Source organism: Amborella trichopoda, chromosome 6, assembly GCF_054954075.1.
Source record: "Amborella trichopoda isolate Santa Cruz 75 chromosome 6, AtrichopodaSantaCruz75HAP2 v2.0, whole genome shotgun sequence".
In the NCBI taxonomy this organism is placed as follows: Eukaryota; Viridiplantae; Streptophyta; class Magnoliopsida; order Amborellales; family Amborellaceae; genus Amborella; species Amborella trichopoda.
In genome coordinates, this window is record NC_142341.1 from 38,637,587 (window position 1) to 38,661,874 (window position 24,288).

The 24,288-nt window shown below is 35.2% G+C and overlaps 2 protein-coding genes across 7 annotated transcripts in view; one reads left to right on the forward strand and one right to left on the reverse strand.

The window, feature by feature from the left end:
- The window catches only part of LOC18437206 (aspartic proteinase 36), a 29,071-nt gene extending 21,850 nt beyond the window's left edge, over positions 1–7,221 (forward strand). For 3 of the 6 annotated variants that reach the window (XR_016058315.1, XR_016058317.1, XM_020669046.2), the window contains 4 exons: positions 4,344–4,434; positions 5,263–5,338; positions 6,267–6,338; positions 6,426–7,221. Coding sequence is in view for 2 of the 6 variants with exons in the window: in XM_020669046.2 (XP_020524705.1) it covers positions 4,344–4,434; positions 5,263–5,338; positions 6,267–6,338; positions 6,426–6,490 (304 nt within the window). In the remaining 4 variants the exon portion in view is untranslated. Of the gene's footprint in view, positions 1–4,343; positions 4,435–5,262; positions 5,339–6,266; positions 6,339–6,425 lie in introns of those variants that run through there. The other 3 variants (XR_016058316.1, XM_006847422.4, XR_016058318.1) reach the window with 2 other exon arrangements.
- Positions 7,222–16,362: 9,141 nt separating this feature from the next.
- On the reverse strand, positions 16,363–17,035 carry LOC18437205 (PHD finger protein). Its single transcript, XM_006847421.4, has 2 exons — positions 16,961–17,035; positions 16,363–16,893 (listed from the first exon to the last, which is right to left on the reverse strand). Exons 1-2 carry the CDS (start codon positions 17,025–17,027, stop codon positions 16,580–16,582), a joined length of 381 nt encoding a protein of 126 aa, XP_006847484.1. The 5' UTR covers positions 17,028–17,035; the 3' UTR covers positions 16,363–16,579.
- Between the last annotated feature and the right edge of the window lie 7,253 nt (positions 17,036–24,288).

Sequence of the window (24,288 nt, forward strand, 5' to 3'; positions counted from 1 at the left end):
GGCCGATATGTATGGAAGTAGAAGCCACAGTAGTGTCTAGATGGTCTTAAATGATGCCTCCCACTCTGGATGGTCCTGGATTTCCAAGGGAACATTCGTTAAATTTAAGCTTTAGCTGGCCCTGTGGGAAGGGAATCCAAAGGGAAGCCCAGGCAGGGCATTTGCAACTATGCCTAAGTACTATACTCTAATCATGGGAAAAAGCCATAGTGGAAACTCCTTTAAAGCTGTGGTGATTGGTTGGCCAAAAAATGACCGTGGTTTTGAGCTTTGTGAAAATTTTGATCCACGGGGAGTATGGGTCAATGGATTTGAGCTTGGTGAAAATGACTGTGAAAAGTTTAAGTTCAGGTTAGGATGTATGCGTTTATTATTTGTTTGGACACTTCACTTCTTGTATTTGGAACATTAAATTATAATATATAAGAGGTGAGTGGGGCCTTGAAGGAGTAATTCCACATGATTTTTCGAAATTGAAAGAGAGAAAAACTTAGGCTTTTTGAACCTTAGCTTAGGGTATGGAGAAGAACCCTAGGTTTCTTTGAATTATGCTTGGGTTTGGCTTTGTTGCTTGCTGATTTTTCTGTTCCCTCAAATTTTTATGCATCAACATTCCTTGATCATCATGGCTAGATGAAGAGGTCTGCCTATGGATGATGAGCATTAATGGCTAAGATTATATTATGAACTCACACAACCACTTGTCTATGATGACCATCACTTGGCTTCATTTTAAACCACCCTAACTCATTAGAGAGAGAGAGAGAGAGAGAGAGCAAGGAGCAGTTCTTTTGATCCTCATTCTCCTCCATCTTGAGGCAAGGTGACTCCATGGCCATATGAAGTCAAGTCCACTCCAATGCATGGTATCTAGTCTATTTCATTATCCACATGTGAGGTAACTTTTGTAGTTCCTTCTCCTCCATTGAAAGGCCTCATTTCCATCCTTTTTACTTGCTGTAAATTATTGATCACAGTAGCCTCGCCAGGAATCCATGCTTGATCTTTCATCAGTATTGAGTACCATAAGATACTATGCATCAATCCTACCTCATATGTATAGTCTAGACTAGATTCATACAATTTCAACACCATTTTCCCAAAGTTTTTACCACTTCATTTCTCTGAGAATATTGGAGTATTTTTTAATGCATATTATCAAACATATAATGTTCATGTGAGTACCACATCGTGAGATTATAATCCTAGATCATTTCCTTTGAGAAATTACACTTAAATTCTCTATACCGTGGCCATATACTTCCCTCTTGTATGAGCTTTCTATACCTTGTTTTTACCAACTGTTTTATGTTTCTCTCTCTCTCTCTCTCTCACACACACACACACACACACATACACACATTTGAAGATAATTAACTGGTAAGAAAGTGTTAATTAAGTGGAATCAACCCTTGTGGTTACAAGCCATCTTTGGTAGGACAAAGTTAAGTCCTTAAAAGGTCTGATTGGTGACCCGGGCACAAAGGGTTCGACCATTGGCTTCCTCTTGGATATTTGCATTTACTTTCTGTAGTTTTAGGTTATTAAATGTCTTGTGCTATGGAGAATTGAGTATGTTATATTTGTGGTATATTTTTTTTGATGTATTTTGGCCTAATCTTAATGGCATCATAGAAGTAATCCCATGGTATAGAGCTAAGTCCTTGGCTGTAAACCATTCAAAATAAGCTTGATATATGGCTTCCGATGATCAAATCAATTATGGACATGTAAATATATGTTCTGGTGGTGGAGGAGATTGATTTTGATGAAATTCAAAAGTAATTTGGCAATGTAATTTGTGTAGTGCAGTAATTTTGAGTACATATATAGTCTTGTACTGACTCTTATCTCCTTGTTGTTTCTTGTGTTTGAACTTTGTCAAGGGACCAATTAGAGTTGTTAAATTTCATTTTAAGTGTAAGAGAAGCCAAGTTTGGTGGCTGGAAATTGTATACATTGATTTAAAGTTCATGTAATTGGAGCATTGTTGCATTGCATTCAGAAAGATTCTTATATTGCATCACTTGGACTTGGCTCAATAAACAAATAGGGACCATCCTGACCTGATCTTCATAGCCAATGATGAATTCCAAGTTTAAAAGCAATGGTCCTATAGGGATTTTCATGGTGGAACACTCCTTTCATAGGTATTCATAAACCTAAAGAATAATTTAAAAAATGAAGAAGACTTGTTGAGAGGTACTCTCAGAATTTGAATGTGTACAGTTGGTTCTTGAAGGTTGTGGATTCGGGATTGCTCTTCTCTCTTATGGGTGGGCTAGATGGAATTTTAATTCTAACATTCTCCTCGCCTTAACTAGTTGTCCTTGCAGCATTCTGGTCTAGGCGTCTTAAAGGAGCTTAATATCTTTTATTTTGGGAAAAGAAGTAGCCCTATAATCGATTTGCTCTTGAGGCTACTCTCTCTCTCTCTCTCTCTCTCTCTCTCTCTGTCACTCACTCACTCACTCACATGAACACACACACACACACATGCACACACATACATACAGACACATACAACCTATTAATAAAACAATGTGCTGATAAGGATTCCTATTGAGATGGTTCAACACTTTGTCGTGTGAGCTAAGTGATGTTCTTGTCCATGGTGACATCTAGATATTCTAGACTACATCCAGTATACATTTGGCCTTACATCATGCGAAATGAGTTATTGTTTCCTAAATATCATCGTCTATTATTCTACAAGTACTTCTGCTGAATTTCATATTCCTTGTCGTTCAGAATTTCCCTTGAAGTTTAACTTTTATAATTTATGAAACATCTGCCATTGGTTTTTGGAGATAAATTAATGGTTCCAATCTCCTGTCTCAGCCAATGATTATTAAAAAAGTAAAACTGCCCTTTGCATTTTTTCACTTGAATGGATTATTAGGATAAAGAGTGTTATTAGGTACAGGTTACCAATAACCTCAATGGATAAAAAAGATGTAATTCTTTTGAAGAAATATTTCTGAATTTGATCATGTGATATGAGTAACAGTTTGTTTCAACTGTGAACTATAATCAGATTGCATACAGTAGTATACTGGGGTTTCAGAAAGAAGAATTAGGTCTGATTTTTATCATGTGATGTGAGTAACAGTTGAAACTTATTTCAACTGTGAACTATAGTTGGATTGCGTACAGTAGTGTAATGGGATTTCAGAAAAATCTTCCTGCTAAACACAATTCTTTGCCATTTTAAGCCAAGGCACTCACCTAGGTGGGATTTGGGTGCCTAGGCGATTGAATTTTTCATCACTGGTTAGCTTTTTTCTACACAAAATTGCCCAAAACCTTTATTTTTGCTGTCATGTTCTTGATTTTATATTGGCCACGATTTGAAGTTACGGAAAACTTTTTACTTCAAGTGTGTAAAAGTCATTTTTCTTAGTATTATGGGATATTGAATTCTGCTGGTTATTCAAAATCTGTCTAGGTGACCTCCTAATTGCCCCCTGAGGTGGTTATACAAAATACAGCTACGTCTATGTGTCCCTATCTCGAAGCTCTGCTTTCTAACGTTTTAAAATCATCAGAGAATTTCTTGCGGTGTTACTTATAAACCTGTCAGGCTCCCTAGATGAAATGCATGTGTGTAGAGCATTCATGGAGAGAATGATTACAACACAAAAGTAAATAGTTAATTATCAACGAAGATGTGTAGGCATAGCCTCATAGGCAATCATCTGGTGACTAGAGACCCAGCACCCGATGCCTGAGGAGCGAAAATATCTTGGTTCAAAGGTAAAATAGTGATTTCCCCATTTTTAAGCAGGTAAGGATGCCTGGGAATCCAAGTGCCTCCCTGGTCCACACTGTACTTGATGGAACCTTGGTTCAAGGGTAAAATAGTTATTTTCCAAACCCCCTTCCTTGAAAACACTTGTGAGGGCAAAAACTGGGATTAAAATCAGTTTCTCAGAGGGGAAAATTTTTGGCAAAGCGTTTGTATAATTTAATGATTTGAATAGTGTACCAACTGTGATTGTATTTTTGATATCACACACACTTTATATGGCAGCCATGTAACAATATCACTCAAAAGATGCTAAGTAGCTGTCGTTTGATCATGATATTAGCAAATGTGTTATGTCTACATGTATACTGAATAGTATATTGGTATATTCATTTTTTAATGAATACAAGAAATATACAATTTCTGCTTAGCATTTTCTACTATACTGGGTTCAACCATGTACTTTGTGATTTTAGCTGCTATTAGCGATGTTGAGGCGATTCCTGCATGATGAAATGTAGTTTCATTTGAAGCATCTTCGGTTCTTATATTTGTTGTTAAGATAATGGAATACAATCTCTTCTTTTTATTGCAGTGTGGATGATGCATTTCCATCCGTCACCTTATATTTTGAAGATTCTCTTTCATTGAGGGTCTATCCTCGTGACTATCTCTTCGAAGCTTCTGTAAGTTATATTGCGTATAAAATTTTGCATCATTAGTCTTGTACATTTCTTTCTCTGGTTAACTGATAATCTTAATGTTTTCTTCAGTAGTTTTCTATAGAACTCCATAAATCTGCATTTATGTACATGTTTTAGTTTTCCATTCTGTTGAAAATGTGCTTTTGTTGTTCCTGATATTCTAGAAGATGACATTCGTTTTGTACTCTTCCCTTGTCAATTGGTTATGGTATAGTTTGGATCTGATTTCCCTTGGTCGCCACAGACTTCTTTCACCTGTCTATTACAAGTTGGAATATTCTTGCAGAACCTTGTTGGCGCTCCTTTTCCTTTAACTGGTTATGATTACCCTGTTCCCATGAGGTGATATATATGTAAAGAATAAAACTGTGGGATGGGAGATGGAGCTGCAAGACTTGAAAGAGATATGCTCCGTGATGAATCACTTTAGTTTTACAAGATTACTTACGTGTGAGATAAACAATGATGCTGATTAGGTCTTGTCTGGAATAATGTGTACATAGGTTGATGTAGCGATTTGGCTGCTCGTCTACCTTTTAGTGAAGCTAAGTTGGACGTGAACTTTGCGTGAGCATGAATGATCTTGAAGAATCTAGTAGAGCATGGTGTAATCTAATATATGACTTGAAAAGTTGAGTCCTTTTTTATTTGTGATGCATTAACATTCTCAGTGGTTAATTGGTTAACATGCGTCATTTTATTCAGATTGTGGACAGTTAACTCAATATTGATTCAAGTCACATGCATTATTAGTATTCATGTTGAATATTTTTTAGATTGTAATTAGATCTGATGTGTGCCTCCATGCAGGAGTCATATTGGTGTATTGGATGGCAAAATAGCGGAATGCAGTCCAAGGAGAGCAGACAGATGACCATTCTAGGAGGTCAGCATGGGTTTCTAAAGACCTGCCTAGTTCTGAAGTTTTAACGTTTCTTCTTTGAATTGTCATTGTAGATATTGAATGTTCATCAGCAGTACTTGCCACTCCTTGTGCATTTGCCCTATTTCTATCAGAGTATTTATTTATTTTTTTGCGAACCTATTTCCCCCTACCAGTCTGATTTCAATACTAATGACTACACTTGTCTTTTGAAAAACTAAATATAGTGTAAGTTGCAGAACCAATCCATGATATCAACCTTAATGATTTGCATCACTTGCTGCATCTCGACAAAATAATGATGATAAGTAGAATGGAATAGAGAACAGCTCCAAACATAAGATATGGGAAAGGAGTAAAGAAATAATAACAGATCTTGTACAACATTGGCAAAAATGTTGGAAGGATTTACCTTGCTCTTTTTTTTTTTTTTTTTTTTCTTTATTTATTTCTTTTTCTTTTTAACGTGTGCATGTCTCATGGATGGGAGTTCTGGATAATGCATATGAGAGATTATGGGATGTTTTCTACCCTGAACAGTTATCATTTGCACTTGTATGCTTCGTGAAGTGTAATGTGCTATTTAATTCTTTAGTATTCTCGCTACTGTATGAAGTTATGTTCGGTTTAGGATACAGTCCCATTATTGGCTTTTTCTTTATTTTACGGAATATTTTATAATATAGATATTAAATTCTAATTCCTTTTCTTAGGAATGTAGTTGTCTACTTCGAGTAGTGTTCTGACATGTATGGACTGTGAATTTCTAACCCTAGTTTACCTGTTGGGAACATGACATGAACTCTCATAATCCTTTTCATAGGAGTGTGGTTTATTTGATTTCTTACCAATTATCAAACTCATATCTCGACTACTTGAACTCTTTCTGAGATAATTTAGAGTATCTCACCTGTTCATGTTTTTTTTGTAGATCTGGTGTTGAGAAACAAGCTGGTGGTCTATGACCTTGAGAATCAAGTTATTGGCTGGACTGACTACAACTGTAAGTGATTAGAAATTTGTTTGCTCTGTTAACAAACTCAATTTCTTCGTTTATTCGGCAGACTTAACATCATCACTGTCATGACAGCCTTTTCTCAAATATTTGGGGATTCAGCAGACTTCTTCATGAATTCTCTGAAACTTCTATTCTAAAAGCCTACTTTAAAGAATCCTCATGGTACTCTTTAAAGAGTCCTCATGGTACTCGGTATCAACAGAAAGGATCCTCATGGTACTCAAAACGAGTTAAGCTTTTCTTAGTTTCAAAGTCATGGTTGAGTTAATTGCTTTTACACCTCCTTGGTGGTGATTATATATTTTTGACAAGGAAGATTTTTATGCAACACCTTGAACCGGCCTAGGCTACTCATAATTGAAATGCTATTTGTTGTCAAGCTTGCTCATTCGACACCAAGACCAATTACTATTGAAAATGTCGCACTGCTATAGCATGTGCAGTGTGATCGGTTCAACCGAGTGCCTCGCCATAAGAGAGAGAAGAAGTTATTTTCATTTCATGTTTATACTTGGTTGATCGACAGGTTCCTCTAGCATCAAAGTGCAAGATGACAAGACAGGAGCTGTTTATGAAGTGGGTGCTCATAACATTTCGTTTGCTTATGACATCAAACTGGGGAGATTTAGATTGTTTTTATCATTATTGACAGCCTCATTGTTATATTTCATGATCTGAAATTCATTGACAGCAGCAGATAGAATCCGGCTTGGGTCACGATGGTAGCTGGTTTTTATAGCACTACGTCTCAAGTTCCATTCCTATGTAACCGTGTCAAAAGAAAAAAACAGCAACAGTGTGTGGCGCCTCAATTGGGTTTGTTGTATTAATTCTTTTAATAAAAATGCGTTTTTGAATTCCTCTTGAATTTGTGCTTTTTCCATCATGTTTGTTCCAACTTTCGAACGTGATAAGCTTCCATCTTTTCAATTTGTTTATCTCGTTTCCTTCATTATTTGACAGAAACCCCACATCCATAAATGAAGTGTGTGCATAACTATGGCTGTATTCATGTTATATATGGTGATGCGTGTCCATCTTCATAGGGAGACCACCACGAGTGTTGGTGTTTAAATTTTTTTTTCATCTAGTTCTCCTTCTAAATAATAGATACAGTAGAACACGGTTAGATGAGGTTGTAATAAGTAAAAAAGTACATAAGTAATACATAAATATAGTAAAAAAGAGTGTTTTGAAGTTGGAAACCATTTCAATTGATCATCTTGATCTTAAGATGTATGAGTTGAAAGAAAAAAAGAATTTCAAGTCTGAAAAATGGTACATCTTGTATCTGTACGGTCTAGTTTCGACATTTTCAAGCATTTATAAATCTATTAGATTTGTATTGCTTTTAGAATTTTTAAATTTCATTATTAGGGTAACATGGAATTTTCAAGTCACTATAACGTTTCTAACTGTGGATCCACATCTTTCAGAAATTTTTTTGGAGGTGCGCCTTGCATAATATGAAGTGCCCCCTTGGATAAACCTCAACCAAAAATTTAATATTTAATAATTAAATAATTTACATAAATATACCTTATGTTTGTAGCAGTAAGTGCACTGCCCATTCATGTTATTTTACAGGAAAAAGTTCATACAAGGAAAAGCTCAAATAAAGTTATATAAATATTAAATAAAGAAATAGTTTATATATGGGGGAAAGTATATAAAAAAGGTTATTTACTTTTAGTACAAGGAGATCATATATGTTCTTGCCCATCTGATCTCTTTGGGTGGTTGTGAGTGTGTCACTGATTAGATTCAAAGTTCAAAAAAGAATTTATTGAGATCCCAATTCATACAATTTGACATTTAATGGTTAAGAGTAATTGTGATCTCCTTGTAAAAAAATAAATGGCCTCGTAGTATAGAATTCCTATATCTAGTGTCAACCTTGTCTTGTAAAAGTATGAGGCAACTCAAAAATCCAAAGGAAAAGGTCGTTCGGATGCTAGAAAACCTAAAAATGACATATTTTGTAATATATAATTTAGATAATTTATTTTCAAGATTTTGAATTGTATAAATTTGTTTGATCTACAACATTTTTGGAGCTTAAATTTGTACTTGGTAGTAGAAATGGATTTTCAAGTCTTGTTAGGCATACACCTCCTAAAATTCAATCTTTCGACAGGGTTTGAAGTGCACCTTACTTTGATCGGTTAAGACAAATGCCTCATAAAAACCATACCCACGTTTTTGAGTAGCATATATCAAGATTTTCATATTCTTAACACAGCGATTCCAATTTATTTTATTTCTTTTTTTTCATTTGAATGTTATTACTTCCATTATATCAAAGAGCCAATATCCACAAGTACAGCAATAAATAAAGAGAAGAAGAAATAGAGAGATGTAAGTCCGTAACTTGGAAGAACGGACAACCCTTGACCTCTAATGATCCTACATCAGTAGCTATCTAAAGACCCCAACAAAGCAAAACCTCCTTAGCCATCGAACCCTTTGATCTCTTCCGCTCGACCCCAAATCTTTCACAAACACCCCCAGTAAGCATTATCCCTTCAAACAATAACCTCATGAGCTGGTGTTGGGGCCAAGGTACAACCTGCACCAGTCTGGTGGCACTCATAAGAAGATCAATAAGAGCTTGGCAACATGCCAGTGGGGGTTGGAGCACAACCAGCGATTGACATATACGGTTTTATAAAAATGGATTGGAGAGAGATGGGAGAGGAAAAAAGCGAAAGAGATGGAAGAATTGGCTCTGAACATAGAGAGAACCAAGAAGAGGTGAAAGAGGAACCAAATTCAGTGAACTCCCCAAAGGTATTGTATGAGGCTATACACAATGAGATCTAAGCTCCCAAAGGAAAGTATCGACCTCCACGACAGGGCTCACAATAGCCCACCACCAGGCCATTCCCCATCTTCAGCGTTAACTCATAGTGGTCAAATACATGGGGCTTCCAGGCCCTCGAGAAGACCCCAAAGGCCTAAGAAGCCCCACAACAGGGTGTCAATCCCTTGAGGAAGGGTAAACCCTGTCTTAGGCATTAACGTCTCTTCGAGAGTTGAGAGTCGAGGAAAAAAGAGAAATGTCCAAAGCAAAAGAAATGGTCATGGGCGAAAAGTAAAAGGCACTAGGAGAGGTCAAGGAAAGGGGGTAGTAGGTGAAAGAGGTGGAGAGAAGAGACGAAAGGGGAACAAAAAACCCACCCTGCCGCAACCATCCACTCACACACACACAACCTACTACCTCGATTACTGAGAAAGAAAAATGAGCAAGAGAGGGCTAAGAAAGAGGAAGAAGAGTTAAAAGAGAGGAAGAAGTGTTGAGAGGAAGGGAAGAAGTGCTAAAAGAAGGCGAAGAGCAAAGGACAGAGAGTGTCAAGGAGGGTGTGTGTATATCAAGAAAACAAGAAGAGAGACAGACAAAAAGAAGAGAAACAGAGGCAATGGCTTGAACCCTGCTAAAATAGCTGCGAAAAAAAGGCTTGAGTAGCAAGCAGATCCTAGCACAGCCTACGAAAAAGGACTTGAGTGCTACTTTCTAAAAATCGAGACACTATGCAAGAGAATGTAGAAAACGAAAAATATAACATTCTCGAGCAAATGTGGCTAAATAGTTGAGGAGAAAATGGCAGCAATAATGTCGGAGTTAACATTTATGGGGAGTGACATTAAGTGGTGGTTTGATTTTGGTGCCACTGGCCTATGTCTCTAATAAGGGATATGTTTAAGGCCTATGAACCAGTGGAAGAAAACCATGAATTCTGCATGGGACTTTGCTCTATAGCAAGTTTTAGGAAATGAGTGCCGAACATTGGTTCACCTTAAGCAAAGTCCTCACCCTAACACATGTACTTCCCCCACACGATATACATAAGAATCATCTATCAATCTACCTTCTTAATAAATATGAAATATGAGTTTAAAATTGCAATTAAGTCTTAACAGGGTAATCTTGTCGAAGAACGGTATAATTGTAGGCAAGGGAAACACCACGTGTGATATGTTCAAACTCAATGGATATGAATAAAAGTGGTTCTCCTGTATATACGATACATTCTTTGAATGTATGGCATGTTAGATCCAGTCATGTTTATTTTAAATCTATTGAAAATATGACTAGTTTAGATTTACTTTCAAAATGTTATTTTTTTCATGCATTCGAGAAATACGAGATATGTTGAATCTAAGATAACTAGAAATCTTTTTCCTAAAGTAGAAAGGAATTTTGAGTTACTTGAATTAATACAATATGATATTTGTAATTAAGCAATATCATGACTTGTGGGGGTAAGATATATTTTATTATATTGATTGTTAACTTTTCTAAATGTTCTTATGTTTACTTATAAATAAAACAGAAGCATTTGAAAATTTTATGATTTTAGAAAATAAAATAGAAATTCAATCAAAATATTGAGACGTGATAGAGAAGATGAGTACACTTCCAATGAATTTTCTAAATTTTGTGAAGATAATGGGATTATACATCAAATAACAACACCTTACACCCCGCAATAGAATGGTTTGGTGGAAAGAAAAAAATTGCATTATAGTCAAAATGGTGAATGCATTACTCATATGTTTGCATTTGCCAACAAATTTATGGGAAGAAACATTATTAATAGAATGTTTGTGAGCAATGTGGATATCACTTGAAAATGAGTAGTTAAGATGCAATCAAACTTTCGATTGATTGCAGCACTTGGCAACCGATGGATGAAGACATGGTCTCCACGGGTCCTATTGAATTTTATTCGGAGGAGGAATTTTGTAGAGATTGTATCGATTCTTATCAAAGACAAACATGTTTAACCGATGTTGTTCAAACATGCATAGGTCAACTAAAATGTATTCTGATTGCAATTGGATATGGATTTTCAGTTCATAGGCAAGAAAATAACCTATTTGATTAAGTATGATATTGATAGATCTCTCCAACTTGTAATGGTGTGTGCTACTGGAGGAGCAAGGAGGAGGTTGACTCCCCTTTCGGTTCATTCCTCTTTGTAATTGCAGCACATATTTACTATATCAAACCCTTGGGGTCAAAGCTGAAGTTCTCCACGAGTCTTCATCTACAGACAGATGATGGCCAAACAGAAAGGATCAATGCGTAGCCGGAGGGGTACCTCTTGGTACTTTGTGAGTATCAACCAAAGGAATTGGGTGCAGCTGCTACACATAGCACAATTTATCTAGAACTTGCAACCAAAAGAGCTCTGCATCCAAGCGAATGATGATGCGAGACTGAATCCTTTGCTCGAGTTAGCAATGTGATAACTTGTTTGCTTCAAGGAAGCATCTGCTGCTTTATTTGTTCTCTCTTTATAATTTAATGATGGTGATGGCTTCAGGCGATATTACCTTTTTCCATTCGTCTGATATTTTTATTGCTCTCAACACCTTGTTGAACAACTTGGTTAGACAGTCAGTGTTGATCTTCCCCATACACTTCCAAATTTCTATCGGGATATCAACTGGTCTTAAAGTTTTTCCTATCTTTATCATCATCAAAGCTTTTTTCGCTTCTGATATCTTAATCCTACGAATGTATCTATAACATCTACCCTCATTTATGCCAATTGTTCATTCTATCACTATTCCCCTTGTGTTTGTCATTTAATAATTTTTAAAAATAAACTCTCTACCTTCGTTGACCTCTTCATCCTGCACCAAGACCCTTTGTCTTCACTCCTAAGACATTTAATATGGTCCAGATCCTTATACTTTTTCTCTCTCATTTTTGCCAATTTGAAGATGTATTTTTCACCTTTTCTTGTTCCCAGTTTAATGTATAGATTATCATAAGCCTTGAGTTTAGTCTTACCTACTATTTGTTCAGTAGTTTTCTTAGTATTTTTATATTCTTTTAAGTTCTAAGCCTTGAGTTTAATGTATTGACAAGTTTATGGGAAACAAGCATTTACAATGGGATCATATTTTACCCCCAATTGACTTTATAAATATTGCCAATTAATACACAATAATGTGACCTTAGGAGGTAGTTTATGGACAACAACCAAACAACATATTAGATTTCTTGCCTCTTGTAGAGGGAGAGCAAGTTAGGGATGACACTAAAGCATTAGCCATGCGTCTTTAATAAGTTCATAAACAGGTATAGGAATCCTTTAGGAGAGCTATGTTAAGTACAAGAATGATGCTGACCAACATGAATGCCTAGAAGCGGTTAGCAAAGGTGATTTGTTGATGCTATGTCTATAATATATTCCTGGTAGAACATATTATAAGCTCAAATAAAAAGATTGACCCTTGCCATATTCTTCAGAAGCGACAATAATGCACATAAGATCGACTTCCAAAGGGTATGAGATCTCACTGTTTTTTTTAAGATTCATGATTATAGTTGTATAAAGGAGAGCCCATTCATGTGGGGAATGTTGAGCAGAATGTGCTGATACCTAAGCAGGTTGGTGATTAGATCCATATGATTCTTAATATTAAGATTATTACTACTAGTTGTGGATCATAGAGTTCGTATCTAGTCCAATAGAAAGGTAACCCTGAGTTAGAGATTTCATGTGTTTTAGAGGAGTTGAAAAGAATTGATGAAGGGAGCATTAAATAAATTCATAGATTATCAAAACTCTAGGGTGAGTTCTTTCGAACCAATGGAGACTAATGTAGGCTGACTTCGGCACCGAATCTTAGGTCTAATATTCGGGGCTTAAAGGCATTTTTGGGCCTGGATTGCTCGAGAAAACTGACAAAGCAAGCTTCTAGGTTATAGGGCCTGTGCTACCATTTCTAGTATGGTGTCATAAGCCTGATTTCAATGTCGGGGCGAAAAATTAACCCTAACGGGAAGTTGGGGTATCATTTTTAAATGTGTTTGCCTTATTTTCTTTTGGCAAGGTCAATAGTATCAAACGTGGGCTAAATTTAATGGGAAATGTTTCTATGAGACCCCAACAATATATAAGTTATATGTGACTCCATTTCCTAGCCATTCGATATGAATCAAACGGCTACGATTGTTCATACCCCAATGTCATGCCAAACACTTTATTTTTTATTTTTTTCTATAAAATATTTTTGGATGAAATTTTTCGCTTCTCATCATTAAATTAGGGTGAACCTGAAAAACTATAAAAAAATATTATCTATGAAAATAAATGACCAAAATGGCCCTAAAATTTTCAGGGGTATTATAGTACTTTTTTATCATAAAAAATATATTATTATTATTATTATCATGTGTGCCCTTGTTAGATCTATGCAGGCCCCAAATTTTACTTTAAAATGATCTATAGAATTAAAATTAAAAATAAAAAACTCTGAGTTGTCCGATCAAAATCCGACGGTTAAAAGCCAGTTTGTGACATTGTAACTTACGTCATCTTAGCCATCTACTCAGATCTGATGGTTGAGACTAGAGGTCACATATACTATATATGTGGACGAGGTCACATAGAAAGCCTTCCCAAATTTAATTAGGAGACCTAAGTACATTAGAATTAAACAAAGTTTATAAACAGGGTGTTACGGCTTTAAAAGCTAGGGCTTGGGCCACAAAATATGGTTAGAGGAATGTCTTACTAATGCTACAACGGCCCAAGCTCCACACGAGCGCAGCTAGCCTAACCATGTATTTCTCCTTAGCTTTTTACTCTCTTTAAAAAAATAATAATAATAAAAAATTGGTAAAGAATTGATTAGGCTCAGTGAGATGAGTTGACAAAGGTTTTAAAAAAAACTGAAGTTTTTAATTTTTCAATATTATATGCACTTGTAGCGAGAATAGCTTCAATTAATTACACTTGCATGCATTTATAAATTATAAATTCATTATATGGATTTCAAAACTACTTTTTCTGATGGGGACTTAAATGAGGAAATCTATATAGAACCTGATGGTTTTGTTGTACCCGGCCTAGAAAATAAAGTATACAAACTAGAAAACCCTTTATGGGAGACCTTAAACAAGTTATTAAATGATATAAAAAATTAGAACATGTGATTCTCTCAAATGGCTTTCTCCTCTATAATTTATATAAAGTGCATGCACGGTAAAATGGATGGTGATGTATGCGTAATTACATGCTTACGTTTAGATAACATGTTTTCGTACTATAGAGGTTATACAGAAAACTAAGTCCCTATCTTCAAGTTTTGAAGCTAAAGATATAGAAGGGTTTGATATTATACTAGATGGTATTGCATTGACATAATCGCACTATAATGAAAAGATTCTTAGAAAATTTGATCATTTTGATAATAAACCAACCCACTAACCAAATAACCCTAACATCAAGCTAACACCTAATTGAGGTAAAAGTGCATCTCAAATAAAATGAGTGCACACTTGTTCTTTCTCTTGGAAATGTATTAATTTATTTATGGGAAAATTATGGATACCGTTCAAAATGAACTTGGTAGACATTCTACCACCCAATACTGTATCATACGGATAACTCTATTACTGTTTTTTGTTGCTTTTATCCCAAGTAAAAAAAATAAATGTTTTAAAGACCCACTATTCTTCCCCTCCCTAACTTCCTACCTACTAAATCTCTCCTTACCCATTAAACCTACCACTCTCCCTCTCTCTCTCTCTCTCTCTCTCTCTCTCTTTCTCGCTTTTCATATGTTGAAAAAATGCGGTCTGGCACGGAAGTGTGTTGGACCACTCTCTCATTTCTGGAAATCCAAAAACCTTATGACTGGTCCAGCACACTTTTGTGTCAGGCTGAAGCAAAAAAAAAGTGGTCTGACACAAAAGTGTGTTGAACCAACTTCTAGATTCTAGAATTCCAGAAGCCTCATGGTCGGTCTAGTACAATTTTATGTCGGATCAAAATTTTTTGCTTCGGTTTGGCATTAAAGTGTACCTTTGTGTCGGACTGGCCACGAGGCTTCTAGAATTCCAGAAGCCGGGCCAGCACACTTTTTTTTTGGACCGCTTTTTTTTTTTTTTTCTTCGGTCTGGTACAAATGTACGTCGAACCAGTCATGAGGCTTATGGATTTTCAGAAGCAAAAGGTAGGTCCGACATGCTTTTGTGTCAGACTACATTTTTTCTATGAGAGAGACATAGAGAGGTACGTACAAAGAGAAAAAAAAAGCACAGGTAGAGAGATAAAGAAAGATTGAGAGAGAGAGAGAGAGAGAGAGAGAGAGAGAGAGAGAGAGAGAGAGGGAGGGAGTAAGGGAGGGGAAAGGTAGTTAAGCTGTTAAAACATTTATTTTTTGATTGGGGTAGAAGCAAGATAAAATAGTGACTAGATTATGAGTGTGATACTAAAAGTATTAGGTTAAAATGTCTACAAAGTTTATTTTGGGGGTATCCATAATTTTTTATTTATTTTTTGGGTAAAAGTTAAAGAAGAATGGAAAGACATAATTCATGTAGTCGATCCCAAATAATTGGGATAAAACTTGAATAATGATAATAATCATTGCCAAAGAGATCCCCTAATTTGAATTATATTGAATAAGGTTATCTTTTGGATGGAATAATAATATTGTGCTCAACTGTCAAATAAGAAATTCGAGTTGTGGAATGATGCACCTAGCCATAGTTTTTGACATCTGACGGCTTGGGAGGATTTGAATTTTCTATCAGAACTTTAATTGCGCTCATTGTCCAGCAGCCCTAATCCCAACTTCTGTAACCCAACAGGAAAAAGTTTATACATCGATAGGCATGGACATGAGAAGACAATGGATTTCAATTTTTGAAAGTAGTACATCTTGTAGCATATTTTTGGAACGTTAATTTCAAGATTTTCGTAAATAAGCTCAATCTATACTATTTTTAAAACGCTAAATTTTATAACTAAAGATGAAAACATATTTCGAAATTAAAATTCCAGTGTTGAAACCACCTTTCTCGACGCTAGTTGAAGGTGCGCTTTACTTGTCTATACAAACCACACCCATCACAATAACCTACATAATATATCTATGTAATCAAAATCCATCTTAAGATCGTTATGTGTCCCCTCCGAACGTCCAACACAACACATCAATATAGACTTGAAATATAACGGTAGAAACGCCTTTGATCATGTGTCAAAAATATTGTAATTTTATATTGCACCATCATCATCATAAATAAACACCCAGAAATATTATCATTTCCCCTCTCTCCACCATTAGAGCAGCTTCAACACCTACTTTACTTGCTAGAATGCACAAAAACATTAGCCCTGTAATAAAGATGGTGAAAACTAAGAGGAGGACATTAGTCTACAGTACTAAAACAGGAGAGAGAGAGCAGTTGAGAATCACTCGCACTGGAGGGACCAAGAGAGGGGGGAGAAGGAGATGGGGTGGGTATGGGAGTAGGCAAAGGCGAGCCTCTGGGAGGGACCAAGAGGAAGGCCACCATTAACGACGCAGTCGTTGGGTGCGATGAGCTTCAGGAGCTTCGGGGGGATTAAGGCCTGAGAGAAGCCATTGCACTTCAAGTGAACATCAATAACAGGGCACATTGGGCAGTTGTTCCTAACCTCCACCCTAAATTTGGGCTTTGCTCCATAACCAACCTGTGTTTGCTGCACCGAAGGACCATTCTTGCCGCACCTCACCCCACCCCCACCTGAACATTCATACTAATGTCAGTTCAAATGAGAGAGAGAGAGAGAGAGAGAGAGAGAGAGAGAGACCTTGGAAGAGCAGGGCAGCTGCAAGGATCACCCAGAGTGCAGATTTGGCAGTTGCAGTAGTTGACATTTTCTTCTGGAGTTTGAAGTTTTCGTGGCTCTTGAGACACTACTTTATAGACTTAGAGAGAGAGAGAGCGAAATTTAGAGAGAGAGAGAGAAAGGAGGTGGTAGGGGCACATGGGAGCATTAAGCGGAGGGGAAGAGAGGGGACTGAGCGCAGGAGTCACATGAAAGAAGAGCGAGGGGTACATGCTTCCTACCGAACGAACCCACTCACATGGATAATTTTGTCTTTGTACGGAAAAAAATAATATATGTATATATGAAATGTATATAATAATATTATTTATCTTTGGTCACAACTAATCTTGATCATTCGATGTAAAATTAAATGGTCGCTTTTATTTTGTTGACCATACTCAAACATTAAAAGAAATTTTTTCGAACTTTGTATCACTTCTAAGGTCGGATTTCACATCGGACGGTTGGAAGTACTTGTGACTTCTTTGTATCAATGGTAAATAGTTTCGTTGTATACTTTGAGACCATTTATTCATCATACAAGGAGGCCACAATCACTTTTAATCATTGGATGCGAAATTTATTAGAAGAAAGTGTTTCGCAATATTTGAGGAATTTTTTTTGGATTTTGTGCCAAAACAATGATACATCATTAACGACATGATTTCAAATCTAACGGTCAATAATGATTGTGACATTGTATAAAGATGAGAAAAAATTACAAAAAAAAAAAACCCAAAACTACAATTTCTATGCAACTTACCCCCAAGTTAATATTTTCCCTCACATTTTTCCCCTAAAATATACATTCTATGAAAAAACTCCCCAACCAATAAATAAATAAATAAATATCTAAATTGCCCTGCTTTACTTTTATCCTCTCTCCTCTATCACACCAAAATAGGGCGCTCCAGCACCATGTAAGTACGGTTCGGTAGTAGTGCTCCGACACTGTGTAAAGTTCGGTCTGGTTGTAAGGCTCCGGCACTGTGTAAAATGCGGTCCTTTCCGACCCTGTGTAAAATGCGTTTCGACAATTGAAAAGGGCAATCGGGCAGTTGCAAAGGGTAGTCCGATAGTTGCAAAGGGCAGTCCGACACTTGTGTGCTCTGGCAATGTGATTGTGCGCTCTGGCCATGTGCTACTGGGGGTCCAAAAGTCAACATCAAATTTTTCCAAATATTTGTGTACGGAAAGGGCATTTCCGTTTAAAAAAAATGAATTTTTTCCCTTGGGGGGTATTTGCATCAAGTTTGTTTTGGGGAAAAAAGTGAGAGTAAAAGTTAAGGTAGGGGTAAGGGGCATAGAAAGTGTGATCTTGAGGGTATTTTGTAATTTTACCTAGATAAATAGTCTCATTAGACACATTTCCTTAATATAGAGCTTTGAATTAGGCAATGGGCCATTTTGGTCCAGCCAAGAAAAACTAAGGCCGGTGCCACAAAATGTGGCCCGAGGGATAAGCCATGGCCAAGCCACTACGGTAGGACCGGGCCAAGGTTTGGGCTACAGGATTAGGGCTGCTCCAAGGCCAAGGTTGGTCTGCCTCGTTGCAAGCCATAGATCCAACCAAATATTACAAAAGTAAGGCATACCACAAACACTTATGCGAAGAGGTTGTTGCAATGCTAGAAACCCTTCAATCAATAATTGACCTTGAGATACGTGGATATTAAAAGAAAATGACAAAAGAAAGATCTTGAATCATAAAAACAAGGGTGTGGTTTGTATAGAGCCGGGGCTCTAAACAATTAAAGTAAAGCACACCTTCAAATAGTGTCAAGAAATGTGATAACCTTAAAATATATTTTCATCTTTAATTATGAAATTTAAAGCATAAAAAATAGTATAGATCAAGCAGATCTATGAAAACTTGAAAATCTTGAAAATTGACGGTCCAAAAATGCGTTATAAGATGTACTATTTCCAAAACTTGAAATCCATTTTTTTCTTATATTCATGCTTTTTGATGTCGAGATGATCAATTTGAGGATATTTGGACATCAAAACAACTTCTTTTAATGAAATATTTTAAGAAGGCTCTAATTTGATTGTTTAGAGCCTCGGCTCTATATAAACTTTATGTGCATCGTGTAATTATCACAGTTGTCTTTTTTCAAGAATTTTTTTATGGTAATAGATTTTCTTGATTTGTACCATTTTTGAAAATTTAAATCTCATAAGTAGGTACAAAACTTGATTTTTATGTCATCGTGGGGATTTTCAGTACTGAAACTGCATCTTAAAGTACCACCTTACTTTAATGGTTTAAGGTTGATACCACATGTAGGGAATGGGGTTGGGGCGAAGATGGATGCCTCAGTATAATTTCGCACCATGCCTTCCATAAACCATCCATGAATGTATATTTATAAATATGTTTGTATACGCACAATTGTACTGTGTAAAGAAGTTAATTCATGAAAATATAATAGAAATTTAGAGCCCTAATGGCCTCACCCACCAGCAGAAAGTACCTCAGAACGTATTTTAATGAAGTACCTCAGAATGTATTTTAATGCGTAATACTTGTGCTGAAATTACATGTTTGATCTATCGAGAAAGTTTGTATAAAGTTGTAATCCTATTTTATTTGTAGAAGTAATGTTGCACTGATTCACACTGGCTAAATTATTGGGATAGTGCTAATTCGTACTAACTTAAAAACATGTTAGTTTTTTGACGTCATTCAAAAGGCATGTCAAATCTATATTGTACAACTTTTTAAATAAACAGTTTAGAAAATCACATATTTATTTTGACAAATAAAGTTGATACCTTATACAAACCACACCCTATATTTATAATCTCATTGGTAAACAAACAACAAAGTCAAGCTAATTAGGTTTTGCGACTCGCCAGGGTCATTTGGGGTCATTAGGCTGCCAAGTTGAGAACATCCCCCAACTTGGGATAATTATAAGGTGCTGTTTGTATAGAGTCGAGGCTCTAAACAATCAAAGTAAAACGCACCTTCAAATAGTATCGAGAAATGTAGTTTCAATACTAGAAATCTTTGTGATAGCCCTAAAATATAGTTTCATTTTTAATTAAAAAATTTAAAGCTTCAAAAATAGTCAAGATCCAGCAAATTTATGAAAACTTGAAAACCTTGAAAATTGACGGTCCAAAAATGTGTTATAAGGTGCAATGTTTCCAAAACTTGAAATCCATTTTTTTCTCATGTCCATGCATCTTGATGTCGATATGATCAATTTGAGGATATTTAGGCCTCAAAACAACCTCTTCTAGTGAAATTTTTGAGGTGGGCTCTAATTTAATTATTTAGAGCCTCGACTATATATAAACTTTTTTCTAATTATAACTGATTTGTAATTAAGGGTTATGTTAGGGTGCTCACACTATAGAGCATTTTAGAATTGTACTTAATAAATTTTGGAAACTTATATGTTCTTGTTTTGTAATACAATATCTTTTTTTTTATAGTAAGAGTATTTTTTGTCATTAGGAAGAGTGTGACATCATCCACATAGAGTGTGACGTCACCTACATGGATATAACTTGTGTGCTCCATGTGGGTAATGTCACAGTCTATATGGATGATGTCACATCTCTCTTATTGACCAAAAAGATCCTTACTAAAAAAATGTTCATGTACAACACAAGGACATATATATATATATATATATATCTATGGGAAAATATAGGATTAGCCCACTAGCTCATATGAATATATGAACCCAACGTCCCAAATTGATTATGGGCCGATCTGACGATCACAGATGTCCTGTAGTATTTGAATTTTAGTTTTCTTTTTCTACAAATTCAAATCACTTGACATTTTAAGTGTGTGTTCATAAAAAATAGGTGAATCTTTGAAAAATATCAAAAAATTATTTTACATGAAGTAAATTGACCAAAATACCCCTGAAAATTTTGAGGGGTATTTTGGTCATTTTTTTCACGAATAATTTTTTTTAATATTTTTATTAGGCTAAAATTGATGAGAAGAACATACACAAAAAATTTTAAGTGATTTGGATCTTTAGAAAAAAAAAAAAATTCAAGCACTACCGGACATCCGTGATAGTCAGATCGGCCTGGATTCAATCTGAGCCGTTGGGCTCATATGTTCATATGAGCTAGTGGGCTAATCTCATCCTTCTCCTATATATATATATATATATATATATATATATATATATATATATATATATATATATAACAATGATCCAATGTAACGGTTGTATTATAATATAATGGAACGATGCTTCTTGAAAACCATGTTTGTGGTATTTGTATGACCTCAAATTTTGCACACACACTCTCTTCATCTCCATAATCAATCCCCCCAAAATAAAAATTTTAATTTGAACCCTAAATATGGTCAAAATGAGTCCCGTCCAAAAACGAATCTGAACCATTCATTTTGTGAGTTTCAAGATATTATCCTTTATAAACTCAAAATCATTTTTTTTTTTAAATTTTTTTTCATCTAATGATAATAAAGCCATCCAAAAAAAAATTGGAAATGAAAAAATTCTTCTAAGGCCTAGATCTAAGCATCTCACCAAAATGAACGACCTATGTTAATTGGGCCAAAAAAATATTTTCTAAGTTGTGTTTTCAGTTTTTTCTTTTTTTTTGTGATTGTTCATAAGAAGGAAAAGAGTGTATATTTCAACATTTGGATCAAACAAATGGCCATAAGATGGTTTTTTAAGGTTATTGCATCATATTACTATATAATAGTTGCATGAAATCATTGCCCATATATATATATATATGTATATATATATTTGTTGAGTATAATTATAAAATGTAAAGTACTACAGTGTGAGCATCATAACATAACATAACCCTATAATTATTAATGGGTTTTGTTAGGCTACACCACTTGGTGGTGTATACCCTTAGTGGCCGTTTGGGTATCTGAAAATCTATTACATGACAATAGATTACAAGGAAATATGAGATTTACACTGTATGGGTACACTTTAATAGTAAGAATATGGAAAGAGATTACCCGAAATTTTTCAAAAAATCACCAAATTCATTACGTGTGCTGAGAGATGAAAAATCTATTACCCCCATTGACGAGCAGTCTTTGTAAAATCTATCGCGAGTCTCTCTGCCCTATTGCACGCTTAAAAAAAATACCAACCCGCCATTTCCCCTATTCCCCACTTAAAAAAAATGCCAACCCGCCATCTTCCCTTAAAAAAAATGCCAACCCGTTATTTTCCCTCTTTTAAACTTGTTTGAGTAACTTACCAAAGTGACACTTCTCTTTTCACTAATAGGACTTAATCTCTCTCTTCTTGAGCCATAATAACTGGTTTGTATAGGTGCTCCCTTCCTAGTAACTGGTTTGTATAAGTGCTCCCTTTTTAATAACTGGTTTGTATAGGTGCTCACTCCCTCTCTAAGCCCACCCCCTCTCTCTTAGCCCTAATAACGGTCCCCCTCCCTCTTAAAGCCTGCCCCCTCTTTTTCTTGGGCCCTAATAATTGGTTTGCTTAAAATACCCCTCTTTTTAACCAGTTATTTTGGTGTGGATAAGTCCTACCTCTTCAGTCTCCTCTAGTGCTTCAAAATTTTCTATTGCAATTACCAAAACTTCTAGTTTACTAATCAAACTTTTTTCTATTTTTTAACTTTTAGCATAAATATTTTGAATTTAGTACCATAAATTTATTACTTATTTGAAATTAGATAGAGACATTTGAAAGACTTCTATAAAAAATAAATAAAAATAAGGCTTATCACAATAAAAATATGTTATTCCAATCATATTATTCATTGAAACCAAAGTCTAATCATGTTAGAAGACATGTAATTCCATGTAAGTGCCAAAGGAATAAGTAGGAAATGCTGTGATGATGACTTTAGAATAGTACCAGTTATTATTTTTTTTAAAAATGGAATGGTGATGATGTTATTATTAGAAAATCTTTTTGGAATGGTATGATGACGACTTTCCACATTTCAGTGAAATTTTTTGACCAAAAAGAAAGAAATGATAGTTTATAAGAAAGCATTTCTCATATTTCTTCTTGACATAGCCAAACAGTAGCAATGTATTTTCCAAATTACATCTAAATACTACCTAAACAGTAACAATCCATTTGCACGTAATATATTACGTAGAAATGTATTATGTTAGTAATATATTTCACACATAATATATTTCCAGGTATCTAAACGACCCTTTAAAGTCCTCAACATTTTTAGACACTTAGATACCATTATCTTATAGTAGAGTAGCTTTTTATCTACGGGTATTTGAAGTAATTAGTCAAGGATAAAGTAGAAATTTATAATAGAACAAAAACATTTATTAACAACAGTAAACAATGACATCATCAACATGATGTGATATCATGTCATGATGCATTAATTGTTTTTTAACTGCTAATAGGATGTCACTATTTTTTTATGGAAATATTCATTCTACTTATCGAAATGACCAAAAATACCGTTGTTTGAAAAATTTTGCATTACAATTCAATAATATCTAAGTGTAAAAAAATGTTGTAGACTTTAAGGATGTACGCCACAAGTGGTGTAGCATAACAAAACCCATAATTAATTGCACATTTATAAAGGATTCATAGTTTCATTCGGTGATTGGCTAAATCAACTATAATTGATTTATTATTGATCTGGTATGTAAAAAATATTTTTTTAACTTTTATATTATTTTTTACAAAAATAATTTGTAGCTTTTTTTTTTTTTTTTTTTTTTTTCAGATCTCTAAAAAAAGTCAAGTCCCCACTCATGTGATAACTTTTTTAGAGATCTGTGCCAAATTTAATAGTGATCTTTTGAAGTCCTACCCACGTAAACATTGGAGGGTCTCGATCATTACTCTTTTAAAAATTATCCTCACAATTTATACTTTTTATGTTTTTTTACCACGTTTTTGTGTTTTGTTTTACCCATATTCAGATTTTCTTCTACTTTGTCTATATTAGTTCTTTGGGCAGCTCTGGCATGTCTCGATGAATCGCTCTGACGACGACGCTTTATCTTGCACTGATAGATATTAGCTCTTTGGGCAGCTCCGGGAAGACTCGGACAACACTTTATCGTACAATGGTAGAGGTGTTAACTGGTCCGGTTGCATTCAAGTTGACTCGGATCCATGCCCGACCTGACGGGTCCCAATTGGACCCAGACACAACCTGGACCCATATCAAGTCTAAGTCATTGGACCCAAACCCAACCCGTCTATCAAGGTAAAGTAAAAAAAAAAAAGTAGCAAATTCTACTATAAAAATTGAACAATATATAACTGAGAAAGTTTATATAAGGGTGAGGTCCTAAAAAATCACATTAAGGC